Here is a 26786-nt window from a genome sequence, read left to right on the forward strand (position 1 = left end):
TTTAAAAGTTTACAACTTTAAAATTTATTGAATGCCAGCCTTCTTTTTTTTGGGCAATCCTCTGTGGTGGAGTGGCTGGTTGGCCGGAGGCCCCCCACCGCGTTCTTAGGCGTCTGGGTGTGGAGGCTATGGAACTTGGGGAGGAGGGTGGTTGGTTACAGAGGGGCAGCAGTGGCAGTCTGTGCTCCAGCTGCCTTTGCTGCAGCTCAACCATACACTGGAGCATTCTGGTTTGGTCCTGCAGCAGCCTCAGCATTGAATCCTGCCTCCTCTCATCACGCTGCCGCCACATTTGAGCTTCAGCCCTGTCTTCAGCCCGCCACTTACTCTCTTCAGCCCGCCACCTCTCCTCCCGGTCATTTTGTGCTTTCCTGCACTCTGACATTATTTGCCTCCACGCATTCGTCTGTGCTCTGTCAGTGTGGGAGGACAGCATGAGCTCGGAGAACATTTCATCGCGAGTGCGTTTTTTTTCTTTCTAAGCTTCACTAGCCTCTGGGAAGGAGAAGATCCTGTGATCATTGAAACACATGCAGCTAGTGGAGAAAAAAAAAGGGACAGCGGTATTTAAAAAGACACATTTTATAAAACAGTGGCTACACTCTTTCAGGGTAAACCTTGCTGTTAACATTACATACATAGCACAAGTGCTTTCGTTACAAGGTCGCATTTTGCCTCCTCCCACCGCATGACTACCCCCTCAACCTTCCCCCCTCCCTGTGGCTAACAGCGGCGAACATTTCTGTTCAGCCACAGGCAAACAGCACAGCAGGAACGGGCACCTCTGAGTGTCCCTGAAGAAAAGCACCCTATTTCAACCAGGTGACCATGAATTATATCTCACTCTCCTGAGGATAACACAGAGAGATAAAGAACGGATTTTGGTTGAATGCCAGCAAACATACACTGCAATGCTTTGTTCTACAGTGATTCCCGAGTACGTGTTACTGGCCTGGAGTGGTAAAGTGTCCTACCATGAAGGACGAAATAAGGCTGCCCTCCCCAGAAACCTTTTGCAAAGGCTTTAGGACTACATCTAGGAGAACCGCAAATGCCAGGGCAAAGTAATCCTTTCACATGCTTGCTTTTAAACCATGTATAGCATTTTAAAAGGTACACTCACCAGAGGTCCCTTCTCCGCCTGCTGGGTCCAGGAGGCAGCCTTGGGTGGGTTTGGGGGGTACTGGCTCCAGGTCTAGGGTGAGAAACAGTTCCTGGCTGTCGGGAAAACCAGTTTCTCCGCTTGCTTGCTGTGAGCTATCTACAACCTCCTCCTCCTCATCATCTTCTTCGTCCCCAAAACCTGCTTCCATATTGCCTCCATCTCCATTGAAGGAGTCAAACAACACGGCTGGGGTAGTGGTGGCTGAACCCCCTAAAATGGCATGCAGCTCATCATAGAAGTGGCATGTTTGGGGCTCTGACCCAGAGCGGCTGTTCGCCTCTCTGGTTTTCTGGTAGGCTTGCCTCAGCTCCTTCAGTTTCATGCGGCACTGCTTCGGGTCCCTGTTATGGCCTCTGTCCTTCATGCCCTGGGAGATTTTCACAAAGGTTTTGGCATTTCGAAAACTGGAACGGAGTTCTGATAGCACGGATTCCTCTCCCCAAACAGCGATCAGATCCCGTACCTCCCGTTCGGTCCATGCTGGAGCTCTTTTGCGATTCTGGGACTCCATCACGGTCACCTGTGCTGATGAGCTCTGCATGGTCACCTGCAGCTTGCCACGCTGGCCAAACAGGAAATGAGATTCAAAAGTTTGCGGTTCTTTTCCTGTCTACCTGGCCAGTGCATCTGAGTTGAGAGTGCTGTCCAGAGCGGTCAGAATGGAGCACTCTGGGATAGCTCCCGGAGGCCAATACCATCGAATTGTGTCCACAGTACCCCAAATTCGAGCCGGGAACGTCGATTTAAGCGCTAATCCACTTGTCAGGGGTGGAGTAAGGAAATCGATTTTAAGAGCCCTTTAAGTCGAAATAAAGGGCTTCACTGTGTGGACGGGTGCAGGTTTAAATCGATTTAACGTTGCTAAATTCGACCTAAAGTCCTAGTGTAGACCAGGGCTCAGAGTAACAGCCGTGTTAGTCTGTATTCGCAAAAAGAAAAGGAGTACTTGTGGCACCTTAGAGACTAACCAATTTATTTCAGCATAAGCTTTCGTGAGCTACAGCTCACTTCATCGGATGCATACTGTGGAAAGTGTAGAAGATCTTTTCTACACACAAAGCATGAAAAAATACCCCCCCACCCCACTCTCCTGCTGGCAATAGCTTATCTAAAGTGACCACTCTCCTTACAATGTGTATGATCATCAAGGTGGGCCATTTCCAGCACAAATCCAGGTTTTAACAAGAACATCCGGGGGGGGGGGGGTAGGAAAAAACAAGGGGAAATAGGTTACCTTGCATAATGACTTAGCCACTCCCAGTCTCTATTCAAGCCTAAGTTAATTGTATCCAATTTGCAAATGAATTCCAATTCAACAGTTTCTCTTTCTGGATTGGAAGTTTTTTTGTTGTAAGATAGCAACTTTCATGTCTGTAATCGCGTGACCAGAGAGATTGAAGTGTTCTCCGACTGGTTTATGAATATTATAATTCTTGACATCTGATTTGTGTCCATTTATTCTTTTACGTAGAGACTGTCCAGTTTGACCAATGTACATGGCAGAGGGGCATTGCTGGCACATGATGGCATATATCACGTAGGTGGATGTGCAGGTGAACGAGCCTCTGATAGTGTGGCTGATGTTATTAGGCCCTGTGATGGTGTCCCCTGAATAGATATGTGGGCACAGTTGGCAACGGGCTTTGTTGCAAGGATAGGTTCCTAGGTTAGTGGTTCTATTGTGTGGTATGTGGTTGCTGGTGAGTATTTGCTTCAGGTTGGGGGGCTGTCTGTAGGCAAGAACTGGCCTGTCTCCCAAGATTTGTGAGAGTGTTGGGTCATCCTCCAGGATAGGTTGTAGATCCTTAATAATGCGTTGGAGGGGTTTTAGTTGGGATCTGAAGGTGACTGCTAGTGGCGTTCTGTTATTTTCTTTGTTAGGCCTGTCCTGTAGTAGGTGACTTCTGGGAACTCTTCTGGCTCTATCAATCTGTTTCTTCACTTCCGCAGGTGGGTATTGTAGTTGTAAGAATGCTTGATAGAGATCTTGTAGGTGTTTGTCTCTGTCTGAGGGGTTGGAGCAAATGCGGTTGTATCGCAGAGCTTGGCTGTAGACGATGGATCGTGTGGTGTGGTCAGGGTGAAAGCTGGAGGCATGTAGGTAGGAATAGCGGTGAGTAGGTTTCCGGTATAGGGTGGTGTTTATGTGACCATTGTTTATTAGCACTGTAGCATCCAGGAAGTGGATCTCTTGTGTGGAGTGGACCAGGCTGAGGATGATGGTGGGATGGAAATTGTTGAAATCATGGTGGAATTCTTCAAGGGCTTTTTTTCCATGGGTCCAGATGATGAAGATGTCATCAATATAGCGCAAGTAGAGTAGGGGCGTTAGGGGACGAGAGCTGAGGAAGCATTGTTCTAAGTCAGCCATAAAAATGTTGGCATACTGTGGGGCCATGCGGGTACCCATAGCGGTGCCGCTGATCTGAAGGTATACATTGTCCCCAAGTGTAAAATAGTTATGGGTAAGGACAAAGTCACAAAGTTCAGCCACCAGGTTAGCCGTGACATTATCGGGGATAGTGTTCTTGACGGCTTGTAGTCCGTCTTTGTGTGGAATGTTGGTGTAGAGGGCTTCTACATCCATAGTGGCCAGGATGGTGTTATCAGGAAGATCACTGATGGATTGTAGTTTCCTCAGGAAGTCAGTGGTGTCTCGAAGGTAGCTGGGAGTGCTGGCAGCGTAGGCCCTGAGGAGGGAGTCTACATAGCCAGACAATCCTGCTGTCAGGGTGCCAATGCCTGAGATGATGGGGCGCCCAGGGTTTCCAGGTTTATGGATCTTGGGTAGCAGATAGAATATCCCAGGTCAGGGTTCCAGGGGTGTGTCTGTGCGGATTTGATCTTGTGCTTTTTCAGGGAGTTTCTTGAGCAAATGCTGTAGTTTCTTTTGGTAACTCTCAGTGGGATCAGAGGGTAATGGCTTGTAGAAAGTGCTGCGCCAAGGGAGACACACAACGTGCATTACCCACAACTGGCCATCACGTGTCACTGCTCCTTCATGGGAGACACCCTCTGTGCATTACCCTGACTGGCCACTGGGTGTCACTGCTGCTCCAAAGGAAATACCCTCTGTGCAAAAAACAATGAAGAGTCCCCTGGCACCTTAAAGCCTAACAGATTTATTTGGGCATATGCTTCTATGGGTAAAAAAAACCCACTTCTTCAGATGCATGGAGTGAAAATTACAGATAGAGACATAAATATATTTTGTCACATGAAGAGAAGGGAGTTAACTTACAAGTGGAGAATCAGTGTGGAAGACCTGAGAGTTTGGGCAGCAATATTACTGAAACCTGTGGAAAGGGACTTCACTAGCCTAGTTTGTTAAGTTTAGAAAACACTTTATCTTTATTTTTCTTGTAACCATTTCTTACTTGTATGCCTCTTTTACTCAGTTAAAATCTCCCTTTGTAGTTAAATAAACTTGTTTTTTTTTCCTTGAATCAAAACTAATCCAATGTTGTGAACTATGTGGATAATTCCATTAAAAGGGACAGATTTTTGTGTATTGACCTCCTAGAGGTACAACAGACCTAATCTATCTGGCCTGTCCCTGAGTGGGCTGGACAGGGCACAGCATGTTTTTCGGGTAAAGTTCAGGACAGGGAGTGTGTTGGGGTAGCTCAGGTCTGATGGAAGCCAAAGAGTGACTGATGAGTTGTAATGCTAGAAAATGCTCCCCAGCAGAATCTGTTACTTTGCTGTTGAGGGTGCTGGAGTGAACTCACCATGTGAAGTAACAGGGGCAAAAGGAAGGGGGGGGGAGGAAGGTCTAGACAAGGCTGCTCTTCCCTCTCTGAAATGATGTAGTGAGCTTCCAAACGCCCACTATACACCCCACTCCTTAAATACTCTGTCTTCATTCAGATGTTCACATACATGTGACACAGCTACACAGATGTTCACAAATTGGTCTGCTCTGCTATGCCAATTGCCTGAACTGGCCACCCTTTCTCATTATCTCCAGGAAATGGGAGTTTCATAACTTTTAATTCTTTACTTTTCAATAAACCTTCATATCTTACTCTTAATACACTTCCTAGGGTTTTATTGTGACTCATTTACCATATTTAATACATTATTAAAAAACAAATCATTATCATGGTCATGTGACTTCACTGGTGCCTGAATTGCTGGTTGGCAGAAATGGCTACCTCTGAATGAGGGGAGGGGCAGACAGCAATTGCTCCTGTGAAATCTCTTTTTAAAATTTACACACAAGTAAAACAAGATTTTGCTAATTTACAAAAAATGTATTAAATTAGAAAAATCTCATTTTATGAGTGTCCCCATTTGAAATAGAGATTTCGCCCAAGTTGAAATACTGACAAAGTCCAACCCATCTGTCAAAACTCCCACCCCCATAGACCCAGGACTAGAAAATTGTGTGTGTAGCAAGTGGTGACAGGGCAGGCCCCACCCCCAGAAAAAACACCCTAGTTGTCTGCTAGTGGTAGGAAATTGGGATGTTACAATTTGTGATGCTACATCCCTATCGCAGCCTCATCTCCCACGCTGAGCCAGTTTTGTACCCTGGAGATAGCACCATGGCACTGAATGCATCCGATGAAGTGAGCTGTAGCTCATGAAAGCTTATGCTCAAATAAATTTATTAGTCTCTAAGGTGCCACAAGTACTCCTTTTCTTTTTGTGAATACAGACTAACACGGCTGCTACTCTGAAACCCACCATGGCACTGTTACACCATAGTGACTACAGAGAAGATGGGGGCACATTTCCCACTTCTGAGTCACCAGGGTCTCCATGTGTTTGGGTGGCTGGCTGCCAGGCTCAGCTGGGCCCTGGGCTGCAGCTCCAGCTGGAGGCTGGGTGGGGGCAGGTGGGGTTTGGCTGTACAGGGAGGAAGGATGCAGACACCTAAATCTAGGCTGCAGATTCTAGGGGAATTAGAGGATAGGCACACCCATTCTGGGTCCGACTAATGGTCCAACTAGTCCAGTGTCAATGTATAGGACAGTGGCCAGTGGCAGATTCTGCTGGCAATTGAAGGTTTAGGGACACCCCAAAGCATGAGGTTGGGTCCCTGACCATCTTGGCTAAGAGCTATTGATGGACCTATCCTTCCCACAGTTAACACATGAATTAGCTATGTAGAGTACTTCCTTATGTTTGCTTTAAACTTCCAGTCTATTAATTCCCTTGGAAGCAACTGTTCTTTACCTCTTTATATAACACAAGAACCAGGGGTCACCCAATGACATAAATAGTCAGGTTTCAGAGTAACAGCCATGTTAGTCTGTATTCGCAAAAAGAAAAGGAGTACTTGTGGCACACCTTAGAGACTAACCAATTTATTTGAGCATGAGCTTTCGTGAGCTACAGCTCACTTCATCGGATGCATACCGTGGAAACTGCAGCAGATATTATATACACACAGAGATCATCACAGTTTCCACAGTATGCATCCGATGAAGTGAGCTGTAGCTCACGAAAGCTCATGCTCAAATAAATTGGTTAGTCTCTAAGGTGCCACAAGTACTCCTTTTCTTTTTATAAATAGTCAGGAGGTTTAAAAGAAAGTACATCTTGGAACCACAGGATTAGAAGGGACCGCAAAGATCATTTAGTTCAACTCCCTGCCAAGATGCAGGATTTTTTGTACCTAAACCATCCATAACAGATGGCTATCCAGCCTCCTTTTGGAAACCTCCAGTGAAGGTGCTTCCATGACCTCCCTATGCAGTAGGTTCCACTGTTCTTACAGTTAGGAAGTTTTTTCTGAGATTTAATCTAAATCTGCTATGCTGTAGTTTGAATCCATTGCCCCTTGTCCTGCCCTCTACGGCAAGAGAGAACAACTTTTCTCCATCTTTTTTATGGCAGCCTTTCAAGTATTTGAAGACTGCTATGTCCCTCCTTAATCTCTTTTCCAAATTACACATACCCAGTTCCTTCAGCCTTTGCTCATATGGTTTGCACTCCATCCCTCTGATCATCTTTGTCACTCACCTCTGGATCCTTTCCCGTTTCTCTACATCCTTTCTATTCATTGATGACCAAAATTGGACACAGTACTCCAGCCTAACCAGCGCTGAGTAGAGTGTTACTATCATCTCCCATGACTTGTATGCTATGTCTCTATTAATGCAACCTAAAATTGCATTTGCTTTTTTGCAACAGCATCGCATTGCTGATTCATGTTGTGGTTGTGATCCACCACAACTCCCAGATCCTTTGCAGCAGTGCTGCTGCCAAGCCGGTTATCCCTCATTCCCTATCTGTGCATTTGATTGTTTTTTTCCCCTAAGTGTAGCACCTTATCTTTGTCTTTGAATTTCATTTTGTTGTCTATAATCCAGTTCTCTGATTTATCAAGATCCCTTGATTTTAGCTCTTTCCTCCAAAGTGTCAGCAGAACCCCTTAAATGAATACTTCTTCACACAATGCACAGGCGATCTGTGGAACTTGTTGCCAGGGGATGCTGTGAAAGCAAAAAATATAACTAAGAATTAGCTAAATTCATGGAGGATAGGCTAATCAATGGCTATTAGCTAAGATGGTCAAGGATGCAACCCCATGCTTTGGGTGTTCCTACACCTCTGACTGCCAGAAGCTGGGACTGGACAATAGGGGATGGATCACTAGGTAATTCATTCCCTTGTTCATGCCCTCTGAAGCATCTGGCATGTCCATTGTTGGAAGACATGATACGGCGGTAGATGGACCATGATCTGACCTGCATGGCCATTCTTATCTACGTGTCACTGTTCAAAAAAGGCATGTGTTTGAATTAGAGTTGCCAAACTGTAGTCCACCACTGTAAACTGGTTTTTTGGTTTTTTAAACACAAAGATAACTATATTCTTACTCCTTGGAGAGAGTCTGTAAGTGTGATAAGAATGTTTGTTTCCCCAGATGTAAAATTCTGAGGATTATAACCTCCTTCCTATCAAACTCAGCATGAAAAGCCCTCCAGATCAGCTAACATAGCCTGACTAAACTAACACATAATGATCCCCGCTGGGGCTGTGAATGTCACTGCTCACACTTTCAAGGTTACTGTTCTTGGTGCTGTAACAGTATCACATACTAAGTAACGAAATTTTACTGGAAAACATGGTTATGCTACAGATTTTATAATCTGGAGTTTTTAAAAAATGCTTGAAAACAAAGTTTAACCCTGGAGCAAAGGTCTGTCCTTACACGACTGAGTTCATAGCGGGATTGGCCCTGATCCTGCAGACACTTGTGCATGTGCACAACATTAGATGCATATCCTTTGAGTGTTTGCAGGCACAGGACCATTCACAGCAACTAGCCACTACACATAAGTCACTTAAAGCTAAGTACTCATTAAGCTAACTTTTCCTACTGGGGACCAGGCTGCTGCTGCAACAAGGATGGGATGGGACGGGACAGGATGAGTCTGGGGAATAAGTTTCCAAAAATTATCCAAAAAACCTCACTGATCAATCACTGAGCGGATGTCCAGCTGTACCAAGCAGTACACAGGACCCCACAATCTAGAAAAAGGACAAAGAAGACTACAACTCCCAAGAGGCATCAGGGCCTGGTGGGGAGCTACACTAGATACACAGAGGCAGCAGCAGCTTCAACTCCTTCTCTCACCTTCTCCCCACATGACCCCTATCCACCCCCCTGCACAGACAGCTATAGACTCCTTGTGATAAATGAAAGGGCGGGGGGAGATAGCTCCCTTTTGTGGACACCCAGCCAGCCAGTAGCTATAAAATCCCTCTTAGTAGCTGTTCTCTAATTACTATACCTGTAAAGGGGTTAAAAAGTCTCACTGCTATGCATAGGTAAAAGGAAGTGAGTGGGCACCTGGCCAAAAGAGCCAATGGGAAAGCTAGAACTTTTTAAAATTGAAACAAGACTCCCCCTTTGTCTGTTGTTGTTCTCCAGGGAGAGGACAGGACAGAGCTATGCTGTAAGAGCTTGGGCCAGATATGAAAAAAATCATTGGTATCATACCTTGAGACTATTTATTTAAAAACCTCAGATATGTAAGTAGATCAGGAAATGTCTAGGAAGACGCAATTAAGTTTCTCTCTTTTATTTCTTTATGGCTTGTGGATTCCTCTATGCTAACCCCAGTGCTCTTGTTTTGCTTGTAACCTTTAAGCTGGACCTCAAGAAATCTATTCTTAATGCTTAATCCTTGTAGTTTTTTTTTAATCTAGCAAACACCTAAGTTCTCTCTTTTTATTAATAAAATTTACCTTTTTTAAGAACAAAATTAGATTTTTGTGCTTTAAGAGGTTTGTGCACATGTGGTTTAATTAGCTGGTGGCAACAGCTGCTTTCTTTCTTTCTCTTTTTTTCCCCTTGCTCTTCCCTGGGGCGGGGGGGAGGGGGGGGCTTGAGGGTACCCCACATGAAGGAATTCCCAAGTGTGCCTTCCTGGTTTCTCAAAGGGGTTCTGCACTTGGGTGGTGACAGCGTCTACCCATCCAAGGTCAGAGAGAAGCTGTAACCTTGGGAGTTTAATACAAGCCTAGAGTGACCAGTATTAAGTTTTAGAATCCCTGCAGACCCCCACCCGCTGCACTCGAAGTGCCAGAGTGGGGAATTAGCCTTGACACCCCTATATGTCTGAATCACAGGACATGGGCAGGTGTACAAGTCTATGAAGGGAGACAGAAGCAGGACAGGCAGGGAGACAGTGTGTTGGCCAACACAGAAGAGAGAAACAAAAGGAAGGCAGGAAAATCAGCACTTGTCGTCACCTTCCTGGTTCCAGCTCTCTGTTTGGAAGGACACACTCCTCCCTGCCATTGAGGATCAGCAGTCCCAGGATGGGGAAATTCTCCCCCTGCACTCAGGGCTAGTTGGGAAAGGCAGCACCACTCTCTGTAATCACCAGGGCTGTCACCATAGCCTTACCAGACACTTACTTAGTGACAGCAACAGCAACTTTCCTCTCAGACGGTATTGCCTGGCATCTATCTTGAGGCCAGGCTGGTCTCACTTGCCCCATCACAGGACAGAACTGAACTTATCCTCCACCAGTTTTCCCTTGCAGAAAACACAACCCAAGAAGAAAGTGGGCAGATACTGCAATGGTATTTAGCGCAGGTACTTGCTATTCCAAGGGATTTTTCCTACATACACCCCTCCATTCACCCAAGACAGTAATAGCTAAATAAAGAGACACCTGGCTGCTCCTGGACCCAAAGTACTCATGCTGCACAGCAGACTATTGTCCCTTCACCTTGCCTTTATCCCAGAGAGGTTTGTACCTCACCAGAATGCTCACATCTTCCGAAGGAGGCTAGAGTCAGAACAAACAAGGAACAGCGTGCAGTGACCAGTTACTCAGACCCAGTGACATGGAAGGAAGAGAGCTGAGGACTGAACATCTCTGGTTACAAACAATTTGCCCTCCTGGAAGTTAATCATATTTCAGGAAAACTATTACTTTCCCTTCCCTAAGCCCTGACAACTCGCTGAGAGGGAAGCAAGAGCTCCCCCAACCTTCACATGTCCCAGTCAGATTCGTGGACTCAGCCTATGCTAATATAACAAATGTCTCTCCACAGACAACATTTGCAGTCCTCTCAGTACTTAGATTAAGCAAATTTCCATTTGCGCCTACACCACAGATCAGAGTCTGGTTTCCATTCTGCTGAATGGGCTCAGGGTGGTTGTTCCTTCTCCTGGTCTCTGTCCCAGGTTGGCCATTCTCTCATCTACCCAGTGCCATTAGGAACTGAGTATAGAAAGCAAGAACACTTATAGCCTAGGCCAGCATTTGTATGTGGAGGACACACAGAGTCAGGTCACCTGGCTTCTGTTTCCTGGAACCCCCGTCCCCTAATTCCCCTCCAGCTTAGCCAGTGCTTGAAGTGATAAGCACTGGTAAGCAACGACAGTCCCACCAGGTCTCTCCCTATCCCCATCCCAGCCCACAAATCCCATGCCTGACCAGGATACTCAGGTCCTCTGAAGCAGTGGTTCTCAAATAGGCATACACGTGCCCTTGGAGGTACATACGCAAGGTCTTTCAGGGGTCTTCCATGCTCTATACACTGAAATGTAAGTACAATATTTATATTCCAATTGATTTAGAATATGGTAAAAATAAAAAATATGGAAAAAGCAAGCAATTATTCAGTAATAGTGTGCTGTGACACATCTGCATTTTTGTGTCCGTTTTTGTAAGTGAATAATTTTTATGAGAGGTGAAACTTCGGAGTACCCAAGACAAATCAGACTGCTGAAAGGGGTACAGTAGTCTGGAAAGGTTCAGAGCCACTGCTCTGAAGGAAGAGAAAATTGAGTATAGCCAAGGTAAACAACATTGTGTCCAGTGACTCACACCCAGTGATGTGGAAGGGCAGACTGGGAATACCAGAGTGTCCCTAGTTGCAGGTCAAATTCAGTCTTGGGGAGCAAGGTGATGCTCCCAGCCAAAGGCAGGGCTCCACCCTCCCCAGGACCCATTGCATGCAAACAAGAAGCATCTCTCTGTTCTCAGATAGGGCTCTGGTTACTCAAACACTTGACAGAGACATAAAGGAAAGGAAACTGACACCTGCACCTGAAGGAAAACTGACACCTGCTCCTCCCCCACCACTGTGGGATCCTCCCCCACCACTTGGGATCCTCAGTCCCCTGCCAAGTGGGTTGTCCAGGCTGCTCAGGTCCTCTTCTTCCAGCTCCACATCTGGCTGGGCTGCTCCACTGACTTGGACAAGTCCTCTGCAAACACAGCAAATAACCCAAGAAAGAGCCATCACCACCCAAAACCTGTGCTGGAGTGTGAAGGTCTGCCCTCTCACTCCCATCTGCACTACAGCACACCTACTAGATTAACAGAGACACAGTCAACAATGATGGGTCACTTGGCTGGTCAAACCCCAACACTTTAGCACCTGTAGCTAACATGATCCCACCCCATCTACATTGGGCTATTGACACAAACGAACTAAAAAAACCTACTAATAAATCACTGAGCAGACAACGATTGGTGCCACATTCCAAAAGAGGGATTCTCAAACTGGATGTCATAACCACTCAGGAGGTCATGGTTATTATGGGAAGTCAGGAGCAGCACCATCCTCGTGCGGGTGAGGGGGCTCAGGTGGCTACACCAGTGGTGTGCAAACAGGGGACGCATTTGTTTCAGTGGAGGTTCACGAAGAACCTTTGCCAATATCACATTTCACAGCAGACCTACCAGCATCTCATTGCCACCCTGACTTCTGTGGTGCTCCTGGCAGTAGCTGTGCTTTCAGAGCTGCCCAGCTCTGAACGCAGTGCTGCTGCCAGCAGCAGGGGAGAAGGGTGGAAGTGGGGCTCTCCCAGGGTGCACTAACCACCACCAGTCTGGCGCCTCCTCCTGATAACTGTGGGGATTAGCTCTTGTGATCAATCCTCCCAACCATGAGAGGAATGAGGTCATTCTGTCTCTCCCTCTAATAGGCAGCCCCTCTCTCGCTCCAGGAACTGCAGTCTCCTCTTCATGGCTTGGCCCTCCGGCCAGGTCACCAAGGTCTTCCCCTTCCAGGGAATTCAAAGTTCTTCCAGACCCGTTGACTGGATGGCATCTCCAATGCCCTTACCACTTCCCAGTGGCCGGTAGGGGAACCCAAGCCTGCCCTCAACACTGGGTTCCAGCCCAGGAACACTGTAACAAGCAGCCAAGGTCTCTGCACAGTCCTACCCCTTGCTGCTGTCTCCCTGGGCTTCTTCCTACTTATCTGGTTTCCCCCTCTCTGGGTTTGTCACCCTCGCAACTCCCTCCACCCAGGGAGGTGACTGCAACCTACTTCCCTGCCTTCCTCCAGCAGCTTCCCTCTCCTTTCAGCTCCTGGGCTTTACACTGGCCCCTCCTGTTTCTGACTAGGTGAGCCTGCTTCAAATTAATCCCTTCTCCCTGGATCCTCCTCCAGGTGCCACCTGTGGAGTTAATTGGCCAACCTGGCCACCTTAACCCCTCCCAGTACTTTCTGGGGTGAACACTATCACAGGGGCATTAAGTCTGTTGTAAAAAGTGATATTTGTATGTTTCTTAATACCACGATTCACAGACTCCCAGCTACCTAGCAAGTCTGCTGTGAAGTCTTCACTAGTGCTGTGAAAAGTGAGATTTGTATTTTTGTTAATATCACTTTTCACAGCAGAGTTACTAGTGCAGGGTTCATGGCAGACTTCTGCTACAAAAAGTAATACTTGTATGTTTTATTAATATCATTTCACAGCAGACATTCTAGCTCCCCATTGCCACCCTTACTTCTGCGCTGCTGCTGGCCATGGCACTGCCTTCAGAGCTGGAAGACTGTAAAATGTGCTTCTTAATATAACTTTTCACAGCCACCCAGCTAGCTAGTCAGTCTGCTGTGAAGTCTGCACTAGTAAGTCTGCTGTGAAAAGTGATATTAACAAACACAGTAAATATCACTTTTCACAGCAGACTTAGCCCCCCATTACCACCCTTACCGCTGCACAGCTGCTGGCAGTGTCCCTACTTTCAGAGCCACCCAGCTCTTGAATCATAGAATCATAGAATCATAGAATATCAGGGTTGGAAGGGACCCCAGAAGGTCATCTAGTCCAACCCCCTGCTCAAAGCAGGACCAATTCCCAGTTAAATCATCCCAGCCAGGGCTTTGTCAAGCCTGACCTTAAAAACCTCCAAGGAAGGAGATTCTACCACCTCCCTAGGTAACGCATTCCAGTGTTTCACCACCCTCTTAGTGAAAAAGTTTTTCCTAATATCCAATCTAAACCTCCCCCACTGCAACTTGAGACCATTACTCCTCGTTCTGTCATCTGCTACCATTGAGAACAGTCTAGAGCCATCCTCTTTGGAACCCCCTTTCAGGTAGTTGAAAGCAGCTATCAAATCCCCCCTCATTCTTCTCTTCTGCAGGCTAAACAATCCCAGCTCCCTCAGCCTCTCCTCATAACTCATGTGTTCCAGTCCCCTAATCATTTTTGTTGCCCTTCGCTGGACTCTCTCCAATTTATCCACATCCTTCTTGAAGTGTGGGGCCCAAAACTGGACACAGTACTCCAGATGAGGCCTCACCAATGTGGAATAGAGGGGAACGATCACGTCCCTCGATCTGCTCGCTATGCCCCTACTTATACATCCCAAAATGCCATTGGCCTTCTTGGCAACAAGGGCACACTGCTGACTCATATCCAGCTTCTCGTCCACTGTCACCCCTAGGTCCTTTTCCGCAGAACTGCTGCCTAGCCATTCGGTCCCTAGTCTGTAGCTGTGCATTGGGTTCTTCCGTCCTAAGTGCAGGACCCTGCACTTATCCTTATTGAACCTCATCAGATTCCTTTTGGCCCAATCTTCCAATTGGTCTAGGTCCTTCTGTATCCTATCCCTCCCCTCCAGCGTATCTACCACTCCTCCCAGTTTAGTATCATCCGCAAATTTGCTGAGAGTGCAATCCACACCATCCTCCAGATCATTTATGAAGATATTGAATAAAACCGGCCCCAGGACCGACCCTTGGGGCACTCCACTTGATACCGGCTGCCAACTAGACATGGAGCCATTGATCACTACCCGTTGAGCCCGACAATCTAGCCAGCTTTCTACCCACCTTATAGTGCATTCATCCAGCCCATACTTCCTTAACTTGGTGACAAGAATACTATGGGAGACCGTGTCAAAAGCTTTGCTAAAGTCAAGAAACAATACATCCACTGCTTTCCCTTCATCCACAGAACCAGTAATCTCATCATAAAAGGTGATTAGATTAGTCAGGCATGACCTTCCCTTGGTGAATCCATGCTGGCTGTTCCTGATCACTTTCCTCTCATGCAAGTGCTTCAGGATTGATTCTTTGAGGACCTGCTCCATGATTTTTCCAGGAACTGAGGTGAGGCTGACTGGCCTGTAGTTCCCAGGATCTTCCTTCTTCCCTTTTTTAAAGATTGGCACTACATTAGCCTTTTTCCAGTCATCCGGGACTTCCCCGGTTCGCCACGAGTTTTCAAAGATAATGGCCAGTGGCTCTGCAATCACAGCCGCCAATTCCTTCAGCACTCTCGGATGCAACTCGTCCGGCCCCATGGACTTGTGCATGTCCAGCTTTTCTAAATAGTCCCTAACCGCCTCTATCTCCACAGAGGGCTGGCCATCTCTTCCGCATTTTGTGATGCCCAGCGCAGCAGTCTGAGAGCTGACCTTGTTAGTGAAAACAGAGGCAAAAAAAGCATTGAGTACATTAGCTTTTTCCACATCCTCTGTCAACGAATGGCTACGCAGATGGTGTTGGAGAGAAGGCTTTGGTTTCTTTGACCATGGGATGGTGTTCCATGAAGGAGGAGTGCTGGGTAGAGACGGGCTCCATCTTACGAAGAGAGGGAAGAGCATCTTTGCCAGCAGGCTGGCTAACCTAGTGAGGAGGGCTTTAAACTAGGTTCACCGGGGGAAGGAGACCAAAGCCCTGAGGTAAGTGGGAAAGCGGGATACCGGGAGGAAGCACAGGCAGCAATGTCTGTGAGGGGAGGGCTCCTGCCTCATACTGGCAATGAGGGGCGATCAACAGGTTATCTCAAGTGCTTATATACAAATGCACAAAGCCTTGGAAACAAGCAGGGAGAACTGGAGGTCCTGGTGATGTCAAGGAACTATGACGTGATCGGAATAACAGAGACTTGGTGGGATAACTCGTATGACTGGAGTACTGTCATGGATGGTTATAAACTGTTCAGGAAGGACAGGCAGGGCAGAAAAGGTGGGGGAGTAGCACTGTATGTAAGGGAGCAGTATGACTGCTCAGAGCTCCGGTACGAAACTGCAGAAAAACCTGAGTGTCTCTGGATTAAGTTTAGAAGTGTGTGCAACAAGAGTGATGTAGTGGTGGGAGTCTGCTATAGACCACCGGACCAGGGGGATGAGGTGGATGAGGCTTTCTTCCGGCAGCTCACGGAAGCTACTAGATCGCATGCCCTGATTCTCATGGGTGACTTTAATTTTCCTGATATCTGCTGGGAGAGCAATACAGCGGTGCATAGACAATCCAGGAAGTTTTTGGAAAGCGTAGGGGACAATTTCCTGGCGCAAGTGCTAGAGGAGCCAACTAGGGGGGGTGCTTTTCTTGACCTGCTGCTCACAAACCGGGTAGAATTAGTGGGGGAAGCAAAAGTGGATGGGAATCTGGGAGGCAGTGACCATGAGTTGGTTGAGTTCAGGATCCTGACGCAGGGAACAAAGGTAAGCAGCAGGATACGGACCCTGGACTTCAGGAAAGCAGACTTCGACTCCCTCAGGGAACGGATGGCCAGGATCCCCTGGGGGACTAACTTGAAGGGGAAAGGAGTCCAGGAGAGCTGGCTGTATTTCAAGGAATCCCTGTTGAGGTTACAGGGACAAACCATCCCGATGAGTCGAAAGAATAGTAAATATGGCAGGCGACCAACTTGGCTTAATGGTGAAATCCTAGCGGATCTTAAACATAAAAAAGAAGCTTACAAGAAGTGGAAGGTTGGACATATGACCAGGGAAGAGTATAAAAATATTGCTCGGGCATGTAGGAATGTTATCAGGAGGGCCAAATCGCACCTGGAGCTGCAGCTAGCCAGAGATGTCAAGAGTAACAAGAAGGGTTTCTTCAGGTATGTTGGCAACAAGAAGAAAGCCAAGGAATGTGTGGGCCCCTTACTGAATGAGGGAGGCAACCTAGTTGAGGAAGAACCGAGGTCAGCAGCACCACAGAAGTAATGGTGGCAATAGGGCATTAAGTTTGCTGTGAAAAATGATAATGACAAAGTTGCTTTGTGCGCCCCCCAGTATTAAACAGTATTAATTTAAAAAATATTTTTTCTGCTTATAATAATGTGATAAAATGTGTTTTAGTGTTAAAAGTGGAGAGAAAAGGTAGATTGATTTTCAACATTATGATTATAAATTTAGCATTTAAAATAGTGTTAAATATAAAAAATCTGTTTTGTATTAATAAGGGGGTTGCTCTCAGACACTTCTTGTATGGAACGGATTGCCAATACAAAAAGTTTGAGAACCCCTGCTCTCGTCACCCATCTGGTCCAAGCTTGTTCTCGATAAGACATATTATAACCTGCCCTGGGTATTAACTTCCCCATCCTGCAAGCAGCTATATTCCCCTGCCCCCTGAAGATGTAGGTAGTCAAGAACATTTTCTTGGTAACCCAGTCCCGTATAGCACAGGAGGAACTTGCCTCCAGTTAGGAGGGCTAAATGCAAAGGCTCTAAGTGAACACTTCTCTCAGAGATACCTGCAACTGTTCTGCTACCAGCTGGACCCCTGTTGCCTGGAGCCACCTATACCAAACAGGGTGGGCTTGTCTGGTCTTCATCTCTCAGGTCTCAGATCCTCCTATGGCAGGAAACAAACCACAAAAGGAGAGATATTTCCAGAGACTGCAACGGCACAGACTCATGCTCTCACTTCTTTAAAGGGATCTGACAGTCCACCCAATGACACACCACCATACAGTCATAGCTACAATGAAGGGACAGCTGAATGCTCCTGTACTGTGAAAAACAGCATCCAAAATAGTCACGGCTCACAGGAGACTATCAGCCCTCTCCCTTCTCTTTATGCCCAGAGACAACCATTCCTTGCTAGGATGCCCATGTTCTCTGAAGGAAACCAAGATCAAGTACAGAGAAGAAGAAAATAATGACCAGTGACTCAAACCCAGCAATGTATAAGAGGAGCCAGGCGAGTACTGAGTATCTTGGTTTACAGGCAGGTCACTCTTCTACGAACCAGCCTTCCTCCAGAGAAGACACATGCTCTGTTTTAATTGTTGGGCCTGACCAGCTTCAGTCATCTTCCCAGTTAAAAAATGTTTAAGACAAGGTTAAAAGAAAAATATTTTATACAGTTACACAATTTTTAGCCCCAGTTTTTAATTCAAAGACCTATTTTAGGCCCCACATTGGCTCCCAATTAAATATAAGTGTGACATTCCCCTCTGGTGTTATCTGGACCGGTGATCTGCTAGGTCACTCCAATCCTGGACCCTGGGAGCCAGCCTAACCCTGCACTGCTGTGAGAACCCCCACTCCTGGGCTGTTCACACACAGCCTCTGGCATGTAAGCTGCTCCTTGGATTGTGCAACCGAATGACACTAGCCAATATCTCCGGTCCCAGACACAACCCTAGGAACCTCCGTCTTGCAGCGTCCAGTGATGCCCGCTGGACACTGCAAGCTTATATAAGTTCATCAATTTAACAAATAAATTGATATGTACCAGGCTTGTTATCCCAAGGGGAGTCTCTGACATGCTTCAAACCAAACGCACTGCTTCAGGTAGAACAAACAAACAGATTTATTAACTACAAAGATATTTAAGTGATTATAACTCAAATCATAACAAGTTAGATTTGGTAAAATGAAATAAAGGCAAAATGCATTCTAAGCTGATCTTAACTCTTTCAGTATCCTTACAAACTTAGATGCTTCTCACCACAGGGCTGGCTGGTTGCCCTTCAGCCAGGCTCTCCCCTTTAATCAGCGCTTCAGTCACTTGGTGGTGGGTGGTGTCTGTAGATGAAGGCGGGAGAGAGAGAAAGAGCATGGCAAACGTCTCTCCCTTTTATCTCCCTTCTTTCTTCCCTCTTGGCTTTGCCCGCCCCCCGTCAGAGCGAGGTGAGCATTACTTCATCGCAACCCCAAACTGACCAAAGGAAGGGGGGTGACTCACTCGAGAGTTCAACAGATCCTTTTGTTTCTGCATAGGCCAGCGTCCTTTGTTCCTGTGAGGCTGGGCTGGGTTTGTCCCATGCATGCCCTGATGAGGTGTGAACTGCCTCTCTGCTCTTGGAGAGTTTTTTTCCTGGGCTTGATTTAAGCCATGAAGATACATTTTCAGCATCATAACTATATACATTAAATTATAACCTATAACATCCCATCACTATAACAACAATTACTATAACATCACTGTAACAACAATGCTCAGTGCATCATGAGCCTTCTGAAGACACCTGACATGACAAACTTTGCACTGGATACCACACAATCATTTTACAAAGATGAACACGGGAGTGCTGGGTGTTCCCCCAAGGTACAGACGGTCACACCGCCCCTCTTAGTTTACTGCAAGAGGATTAGTCACTGACTAGCTAGAGGGCAGTTTCTGTTATAGTTCTCTTGGCATCCAGGCATTAAGGCCATGAGGCAGCGTGACACACCCAGCTGCAGAAAGACACAGACACTGAAATGAGCACTGCATGGGAAGGCTTCAGCTCAGGAATTGCCCAGCACTCAAGTGCACACCGCCTCTGGAGTGTAAACCCAAAATTGTATTGTCTTGCACTGCACAGAGAACTGTACAGTGCTAGTGCATGAAATCCCTCCCTCAATTTGTAGAAAGATATGCACAGCTTTTTGCCCCTCAGTTATGAATTCCACAAACTGGGCTTGTTTTAGAGAAAAAAACAAGTTTATTAACTACAAAAGATAGATTTTACGTGATTATAAGTGATAGAAAACAGATCAAAGCAGATTACCCATCAAATAAAACAAAAACACAATATAAGCTTACGATACTGAAAAACTGGTTACAAGAAGTAGTTTCTGACCCTAAATGTTGTTTTAGGCAGGGTTTCTTGAAGGCAAGCTGCTCTTGCTTGCAGCTTAAAACTCCAGGTATTCTTTTCCACAGGCCAGATACCTTCCCAGCCTGGGCTCAGTCCTTCTCCCCCCCCGCCCCCCATCTGTGATTCTTAGATGTTTCCTGCAGCCATCCTGGGTGGGGACCCAGTGAAGAATAAATACTGATTATGTCCCTCCACTGCCTTAAATAGGCTTTACATATGGCGGGAATCCTTTGTTTTCCAGTGTGGTTTCCACCCACCTGTGGAAAAATACTGGCATTCTATCATAGAGTCATAGAATCATAGAATATCAGGGTTGGAAGGGACCCCAGAAGGTCATCTAGTCCAACCCCCTGCTCAAAGCAGGACCAATTCCCAGTTAAATCATCCCAGCCAGGGCTTTGTCAAGCCTGACCTTAAAAACCTCTAAGGAAGGAGATTCTACCACCTCCCTAGGTAACGCATTCCAGTTTCACCACCCTCTTAGTGAAAAAGTTTTTCCTAATATCCAATCTAAACCTCCCCCACTGCAACTTGAGACCATTACTCCTCGTTCTGTCATCTGCTACCATTGAGAACAGTCTAGAGCCATCCTCTTTGGAACCCCCTTTCAGGTAGTTGAAAGCAGCTATCAAATCCCCCCTCATTCTTCTCTTCTGCAGGCTAAACAATCCCAGCTCCCTCAGCCTTTCCTCATAACTCATGTGTTCCAGTCCCCTAATCATTTTTGTTGCCCTTCGCTGGACTCTCTCCAATTTATCCACATCCTTCTTGAAGTGTGGGGCCCAAAACTGGACACAGTACTCCAGATGAGGCCTCACCAATGTCGAATAGAAGGGAATGATCACGTCCCTCGATCTGCTCGCTATGCCCCTACTTATACATCCCAAAATGCCATTGGCCTTCTTGGCAACAAGGGCACACTGCTGACTCATATCCAGCTTCTCGTCCACTGTCACCCCTAGGTCCTTTTCCGCAGAACTGCTGCCTAGCCATTCGGTCCCTAGTTTGTAGCTGTGCATTGGGTTCTTCCGTCCTAAGTGCAGGACCCTGCACTTATCCTTATTGAACCTCATCAGATTCCTTTTGGCCCAATCTTCCAATTGGTCTAGGTCCTTCTGTATCCTATCCCTCCCCTCCAGCGTATCTACCACTCCTCCCAGTTTAGTATCATCCGCAAATTTGCTGAGAGTGCAATCCACACCATCCTCCAGATCATTTATGAAGATATTGAATAAAACCGGCCCCAGGACCAACCCTTGGGGTACTCCACTTGATACTGGCTGCCAGCTAGATATGGAGCCATTGATCACTACCCGTTGAGCCCGACAATCTAGCCAGCTTTCTACCCACCTTGTAGTGCATTCATCCAGCCCATACTTCCTTAACTTGCTGACAATCAGGTCACAGTATCAGGTGACAATCACATGATCCTGCAGTGGCAAAGCAGGATGAGTCAGAAGGTGTTTGTAGCATCCCAAGAAAGCTTCTCAGGAAGGTGGGAGATTAGCATCTTCAAAGACCTATTGTTCTCCCCTAATGATTCATTGACTGGTCCCCAGGTAGCCAGCCAGACTGATTGCATTCTGTCTGGTGGGCATTCCCCAGGTGCAAACACTTTTGTAGTACAGATGTAGTCAATATTCCTAACTTTAGATACAAAAATTATACATACACACAAATAGGATCATATTCAGCAAATTATAACCTTTCCAATGATATCTCACATGCCTTATCTTGCACAAAACATATTATTGTTATGCTATAATCATATAACAATATTTCTATGAAGAATATAGGGTGTAGTGTTACACCTCCCCCCTTAGATTACTGCCAGAGGATTAGTCACTGACTAATGAGAAGGCAGTGTGCCTAATGCCCTTCTTAGGTCTTGGGTTTCCAACTTCCCAGTTTTACCAAAAATTAGAGTGTTTTTACAAAGTTCTGGGTTTCTTTTTTCAGGTTGCCTGAAAGCATTCTAGTGTGCAGCATTGTTAACACAATGTAGATACAATATTAAGCGAGGAGTTACTGTATTTATGTTTTTGACAAATGCGACTTTAAGCTAAACGATGTTAAGCGAATCCAATTTCCCCATAAGAATTAATGTAAATAGGGGGGATTAGGTTTCATGGAAATTTTTGTCACCAGACAATACACAGTATAAGTTTTAAACAAACTATTTAATACTGTACACAGCAATGATGATTGTGAAGCTTGGTTGAGGTGGTGGAGTCAGAGGGTGGGATATTTCCCAGGGAATGCCTTACTGCTAAATGATTAACTAGAACTTGGCTGAGACCTCAAGGGTTAACACACTGTTGTTAATGTAGCCTCATACTCTACAAGGCAGCACGAATGGAGGGAGAGGAGACAGCATGGCAGACAGACAGAGACACACACCGTGAGCATGAGTGTGAGTGATGTGCATTGCCCCTTTAAGTACGCTGACCACACTCTAAGTCAGGGTCTCAAACTCAATTTACCTCAATTTACTCTCGCCAACCACCGCTCTGGGGAGGACGAGTGGCCCAGCACAGGGCTCACCTCATCAACCATCTTCTGCCTACCCCTCTGCAGCCCCAGGGACCGCCCCCTGTCCACACGTTGTTTCTTATGCCTCTTTCTCAGCATGGGGTATGGGAGCAGCGCTGGGAATGGCCCAGTGCCAGGGAGCGTTCTGCACCAAGGCTGACATACTCGGAGCCAAATCGGATCAGCACGGCGCTGAGGCCAGTCTAAGTGCTGCTTCCATTAACAGGCCCTTCAAACGAGTGTCCCTGTCCTTAAGAGTGCGTTGCCTGAAGCACTTGCAGATTCTCTTCTTGTCCTTGATGTGAGCTTCCCCGAGGCACTTCAAGCAGCTTGTATGTGGATCACTCACTGGCCTGGACTTATAGTAGGCAGCACATAGTTTGAAACCCAGGAACTTGGGCATGCCCCATCCCTGGGACAACGTCCCAAATGGGACACCTACCTACCTAACTCACTCTCAACTATTTATAACAAGAATGCCCACAGAAAGTCAGAAAAAAAAAACACTGGGGAGCTTGCAATCGCAAGAGACGTTCCAGCAACCGTCATGGGCTGTAAGAAGGAACTGAGAGGGCACGGGGCCCGCGGCAAGCTGAGCATGAGGCTCCAGGGGGCACTAGGGCCAGCCTGATGGGTACCACTAAGGGAAAAATCTCCGGTCACCGTGCACATGGGTGCGCACACACCTAACTTGGAATCGACATGAGAAAGCACTCGAAGAAGAAGTGTTATCAGGTTCCCTCCTCAGTCTTCTTTTTTCAAAACTAAATATGCCCAGTTTTCTTTTTAAACTTTTCCTCATCAATCTATAATTTTTGTTGCTCTCCTCTGTCCACATCTTTCCTAAAGTGTGGCGCCCAGAACTGGACACAGTACTCCAGCTGAAGCCACATTAGTGCCAAGAGAACAATTACTTTCTGTGTATTTAGCTTATTTATTTGGTTTATTTTATTTGTGCTAATAAATACACAGCTTCATAATTTTACTTAGTTCTTTAACAAGATTTTAAACAGAAAAGATACATTTCCTTACCTCAAACAGCTTTGGATATAATTAAGTCCATTGTAGTTACAGGAGATTATGCAAAATCTGGATTTTTTTCCCCTGAGAGAATCCTACAAGTTAAGAATCGATCAGGTATATGAGAAATTTAAACTACTTCCCCCATTGTAATACACTTATCAAAATTTAATTTAGTCTGCCATCATGGTGTCCAATTCCCAGCTCATTTAAATGCACTTGGAGCTTCTTACAATCTTCTATAGTTTGTATTTACCTAAACAAGTGTCCTTAGCAAACGTCTCTGATTTTCTTTTCGCTCCTCCAAACTATTAGTAAATAAATTGACCAGTGAGAATAGAAACCTGCTGTAAATTATCCCTACCTTTATATCAGGTTGCCCATAACATAATTTTTTTTAAACATAGCTCTAATTTAGTTCTCAGACAAAAGAAAATCCATTCTCTAGCAAGAGTAGAAAACCACTAGATTTTTTTTTTTTTTTAGCAACAACTGTGTTTAAAAACGGTTCTGATTCCATTGTGGGAAGACTGAAAATAATACCTAACTGGGTACATGATAATACCTGCTGAACATTAATTTCTTGAAGCACATAAACTTCACTTCCATGCATTCTCATGTATCCTCAGCTGTTCAGACTAACACTGTCAAAAAATGGTCTTAAACTGAAAGCAATCAAGATCAAACTTATTCAGTGTAAGAGCACCCACTTTCCAGCAACTAGTCACTGTTCTATCAAGTGCAATTCAGTATGACTCCAATAGTTTGTTCATCCCAATGTCTTTTTCAGTTTGTTACACTGCTTACTGTACAATTTTTATAAGCCCACTCTACCACTGACAGATCCAAGAATTAAGAATGGTCATTATTGAAGAAAGTTAAGTAGTGATCAATCTGTCTAAGGTTTTATATCACATCCTCGCAACAGTATCAGAGCCCCTACCATTTCACTATCCATTATGTCTCCTTTGTTCATGAGTCTATTACTGGTCAGCAGTTAGGCACAGATGGCCCACTCTGAAGAGTTTACAATTCAAGAAGACCTAAAACCTATGTAATACTCATCCCTTGCAAAGATTCTGAGCAACACGCTTTAAGCAATGCATTCTGAAGTTAAAGAATTAATTAAATGTACATGTTCAGAATATTTGTCCTTCATTTTAGTGACTCACAGCTAGAATGAAGGGTTAGATTGTGTTCAGTCATTTTATTAACAACAATAAATGATAACAAAACATTTTATTTATAGATCACCTTCCATCCAAAGACCTCCAAGCCCTTTACAAAATGTAACCCTTCTTCCAGGTGTCTTTAGCAGGAGTTAGGGCCAGCTTCAGATAACCTCTAGGACAGCGTTTCTGAAATGTGGCTACCAGGGGCTTTTCTTGCGGCCACAGCCTCCTGGACTGTGATGGACGGGGGGAGGGCAAAGTAGAGCCCCCTCCCCCACTCTGTTGCTCCTGGATGCTGGGGCCAGCTGCAGGGGTTGGGCCCTGACCCCTTCTGGGGACACCTGGGGCACAACGCTGGAGGAGCAGGCAGCCAGTGAGTTCCTCACCTTCCCAGGGGTGGTGGGACTTAGGCTTTGGGCTTCAGCCCTAGGATGGGAGTGTGGGGGGCACCAGGCCCTGGCCACGGGGCTTCAGGCTCCATTCCTGGACCCTGTCCTCCGGCTGCAGGGCATCAGGCTCTGCCTGCAGGGCTTCAGGCTCCAGCCCCTCATCCCCATCTTCCCTGGCCCCCACTGCCTCCCCCAACCCTCCATCCAGGGCTTAATTTGTCCCCAAGGCTTGTCAGGGCTGAGTAAGTCTGCTGTGAAAAGCGATGCTTGTATGTTTGTTAATATCACTTTTCACAGCTGACTTACTAGCTAGCAATAAATAAATTACAATAATTTTGATGTGTGTATGTGCATATTTATTTGATTTTCCTAAAGCTAATCAAGTATTTTAGGGAAAAGTGTGAGAGCGGCCACCAGCAAGAGTTGGTGGCCACATTCTGAGGCCACCAAGAAGCTTGTCCTGAGAACCCCTGATCTAGGACTTCTATTTAAATTAAATAAAATAGTTGGCTCAAGCTCCCACTTAAAACCTCCTGGTCACACCTTTACAGTTATTTCCTCTCCACTCCTAAGCACTCAAGAGTCCGTATGAATGTAAAGCCACAAACACTTTTATTTCGGAAAACAACTATTTACATAATAAAATTAAATTAACAAAAGCCAAACTGTATTATCAGTCTGGGCAACCCCACAGACCCAGTTATTAACTGCCACAGCTGTTGGGGCCCCGAACTATTATTCACAGAACAACCCACACCCACCTAAAACCACACTCAAATTCAAGTAGACAGTGGTGGTGAAGTGGGTTACACTGCAAATATTTTAAAACGCTTACATTAGAAGAAAAAATGGTTCCTCCTGACTTCTCTCTAGTTTCATTGCACAGTTAAAAATATGGTGATAAAAACATTGATTATCCCTTTTAAATCAGACTAGATTATCACAATTGTCCTTTCTGGGCTGAAAAAATATACAAACTTTGACCAGCCTCTTACTCACTCTGTGAATTTGGCTAACACACATGGCAAATCCACTACTTTCTCCTTCTGCATAATATTCGCTTCCCCCATTAAAGCAGGGGGCTGAGCTCGAGGGCAGAACAGCCTATCCTGCGGTAAGAAACGTACAAGGATCCTGCTTTCAGACACTGGGCAGTTAGTACTGACAGGCCCAAAGCCAGCTCGTCCATCCTTTGCCTGTGTGTGGAGTGGCCTTTGCAGAGAGCGGCCACCGCTGAAGCTACAGACTCCGCAGAGACCCAAACCGCTGCCTCGAAGGCTGCGAGGGACAGACTCGGAGCCCCCTGACAGGCCCGGTCCCCACCGGAAGCAGCTGCCTCTACTGCAGGGTCTGCGAGGGCTCCGCGGCCGCCGCGCGCTGCTCAACCTACCTCCTCCTGCTGGGCTCTGAGGCGGGGCCGTCTGGGCGCCGCTCGGGGTCCGGGGGGCCGAGCCTGGCTGCCGGCGCCGCCGGGAAGGAAACGCCTTGTATGGGCCTAGGAAGCGCCATATTAGGAGCGGAGGAAGGGCCATATATGGCAGTGCAGTTCCTGCGGGAGCGAAGGGTGCCGCTTCTGTTCAGCCTTGGCCGGGCCTCGGGCCAGATGACGTGATTACTGCCCCCGGCGGGGCTGGCGAAGGAAACGGCGGGCTCCTCCGCCGGCCACGGGGCGCTGAGCCGGGCCCGGGCCCGAGCCGCAGAACGACTCCGCCCCGCCGCGAGCTCCGGCCTAACGCGCCCTTCAGCCAGAGCCGCCCGGGCCGGATGTGGGCTGTGAAGCGGCACCTTCCCTCCTCAGCGCGCGGGGGATGGGCGCAGGCCGCGGCCGGAGCCCGGGGTTGCCCCCGCGTGTCCGCGCCATGGAGCTCGCGCACGTCAGGGCTGGATCCCCCTCCCCCTCCCGGACAGCGAAAGTTGTTGGGATGGGGATGACGCAAGGTTTTTCCTGTCATCAGATG

General features: G+C 46.7%; 2 protein-coding genes across 2 annotated transcripts; both read right to left on the reverse strand.

Annotated features, from left to right (window-relative positions):
* LOC140915450 (uncharacterized) lies at window positions 1-26314 on the reverse strand. Its single transcript, XM_073354998.1, has 3 exons — window positions 26219-26314; window positions 1124-1727; window positions 1-536 (listed from the first exon to the last, which is right to left on the reverse strand). The coding sequence occupies exons 2-3, from the start codon at window positions 1704-1706 to the stop codon at window positions 385-387; spliced, it is 735 nt and encodes a 244-aa protein (XP_073211099.1). The 5' UTR covers window positions 1707-1727; window positions 26219-26314; the 3' UTR covers window positions 1-384.
* LOC140915449 (uncharacterized) lies at window positions 2245-19496 on the reverse strand. The gene is made up of 4 exons (XM_073354997.1): window positions 18581-19496; window positions 17379-17479; window positions 11695-11855; window positions 2245-4101 (listed from the first exon to the last, which is right to left on the reverse strand). The coding sequence occupies exon 4, from the start codon at window positions 3750-3752 to the stop codon at window positions 2478-2480; it is 1275 nt and encodes a 424-aa protein (XP_073211098.1). The 5' UTR covers window positions 3753-4101; window positions 11695-11855; window positions 17379-17479; window positions 18581-19496; the 3' UTR covers window positions 2245-2477.
* Window positions 26315-26786: the final 472 nt, after the last annotated feature.

This window comes from Lepidochelys kempii, chromosome 8 (assembly GCF_965140265.1).
Source record: "Lepidochelys kempii isolate rLepKem1 chromosome 8, rLepKem1.hap2, whole genome shotgun sequence".
In the NCBI taxonomy this organism is placed as follows: domain Eukaryota; kingdom Metazoa; phylum Chordata; order Testudines; family Cheloniidae; genus Lepidochelys; species Lepidochelys kempii.

Bases quoted from the DNA above. Each gene is read 5' to 3' on its own strand.
- LOC140915449 (XM_073354997.1), bottom strand. From the start codon at position 3,752: ATGGATGTAGAAGCCCTCTACACCAACATTCCACACAAAGACGGACTA.
- LOC140915450 (XM_073354998.1), bottom strand. From the start codon at position 1,706: ATGCAGAGCTCATCAGCACAGGTGACCGTGATGGAGTCCCAGAATCGC. The intron at 537-1,123 runs GTGAGTGTACCT...TTTCTCCACTAG, and splicing joins AGGCGGAGAAGGGACCTCTG to CTGCATGTGTTTCAATGATC.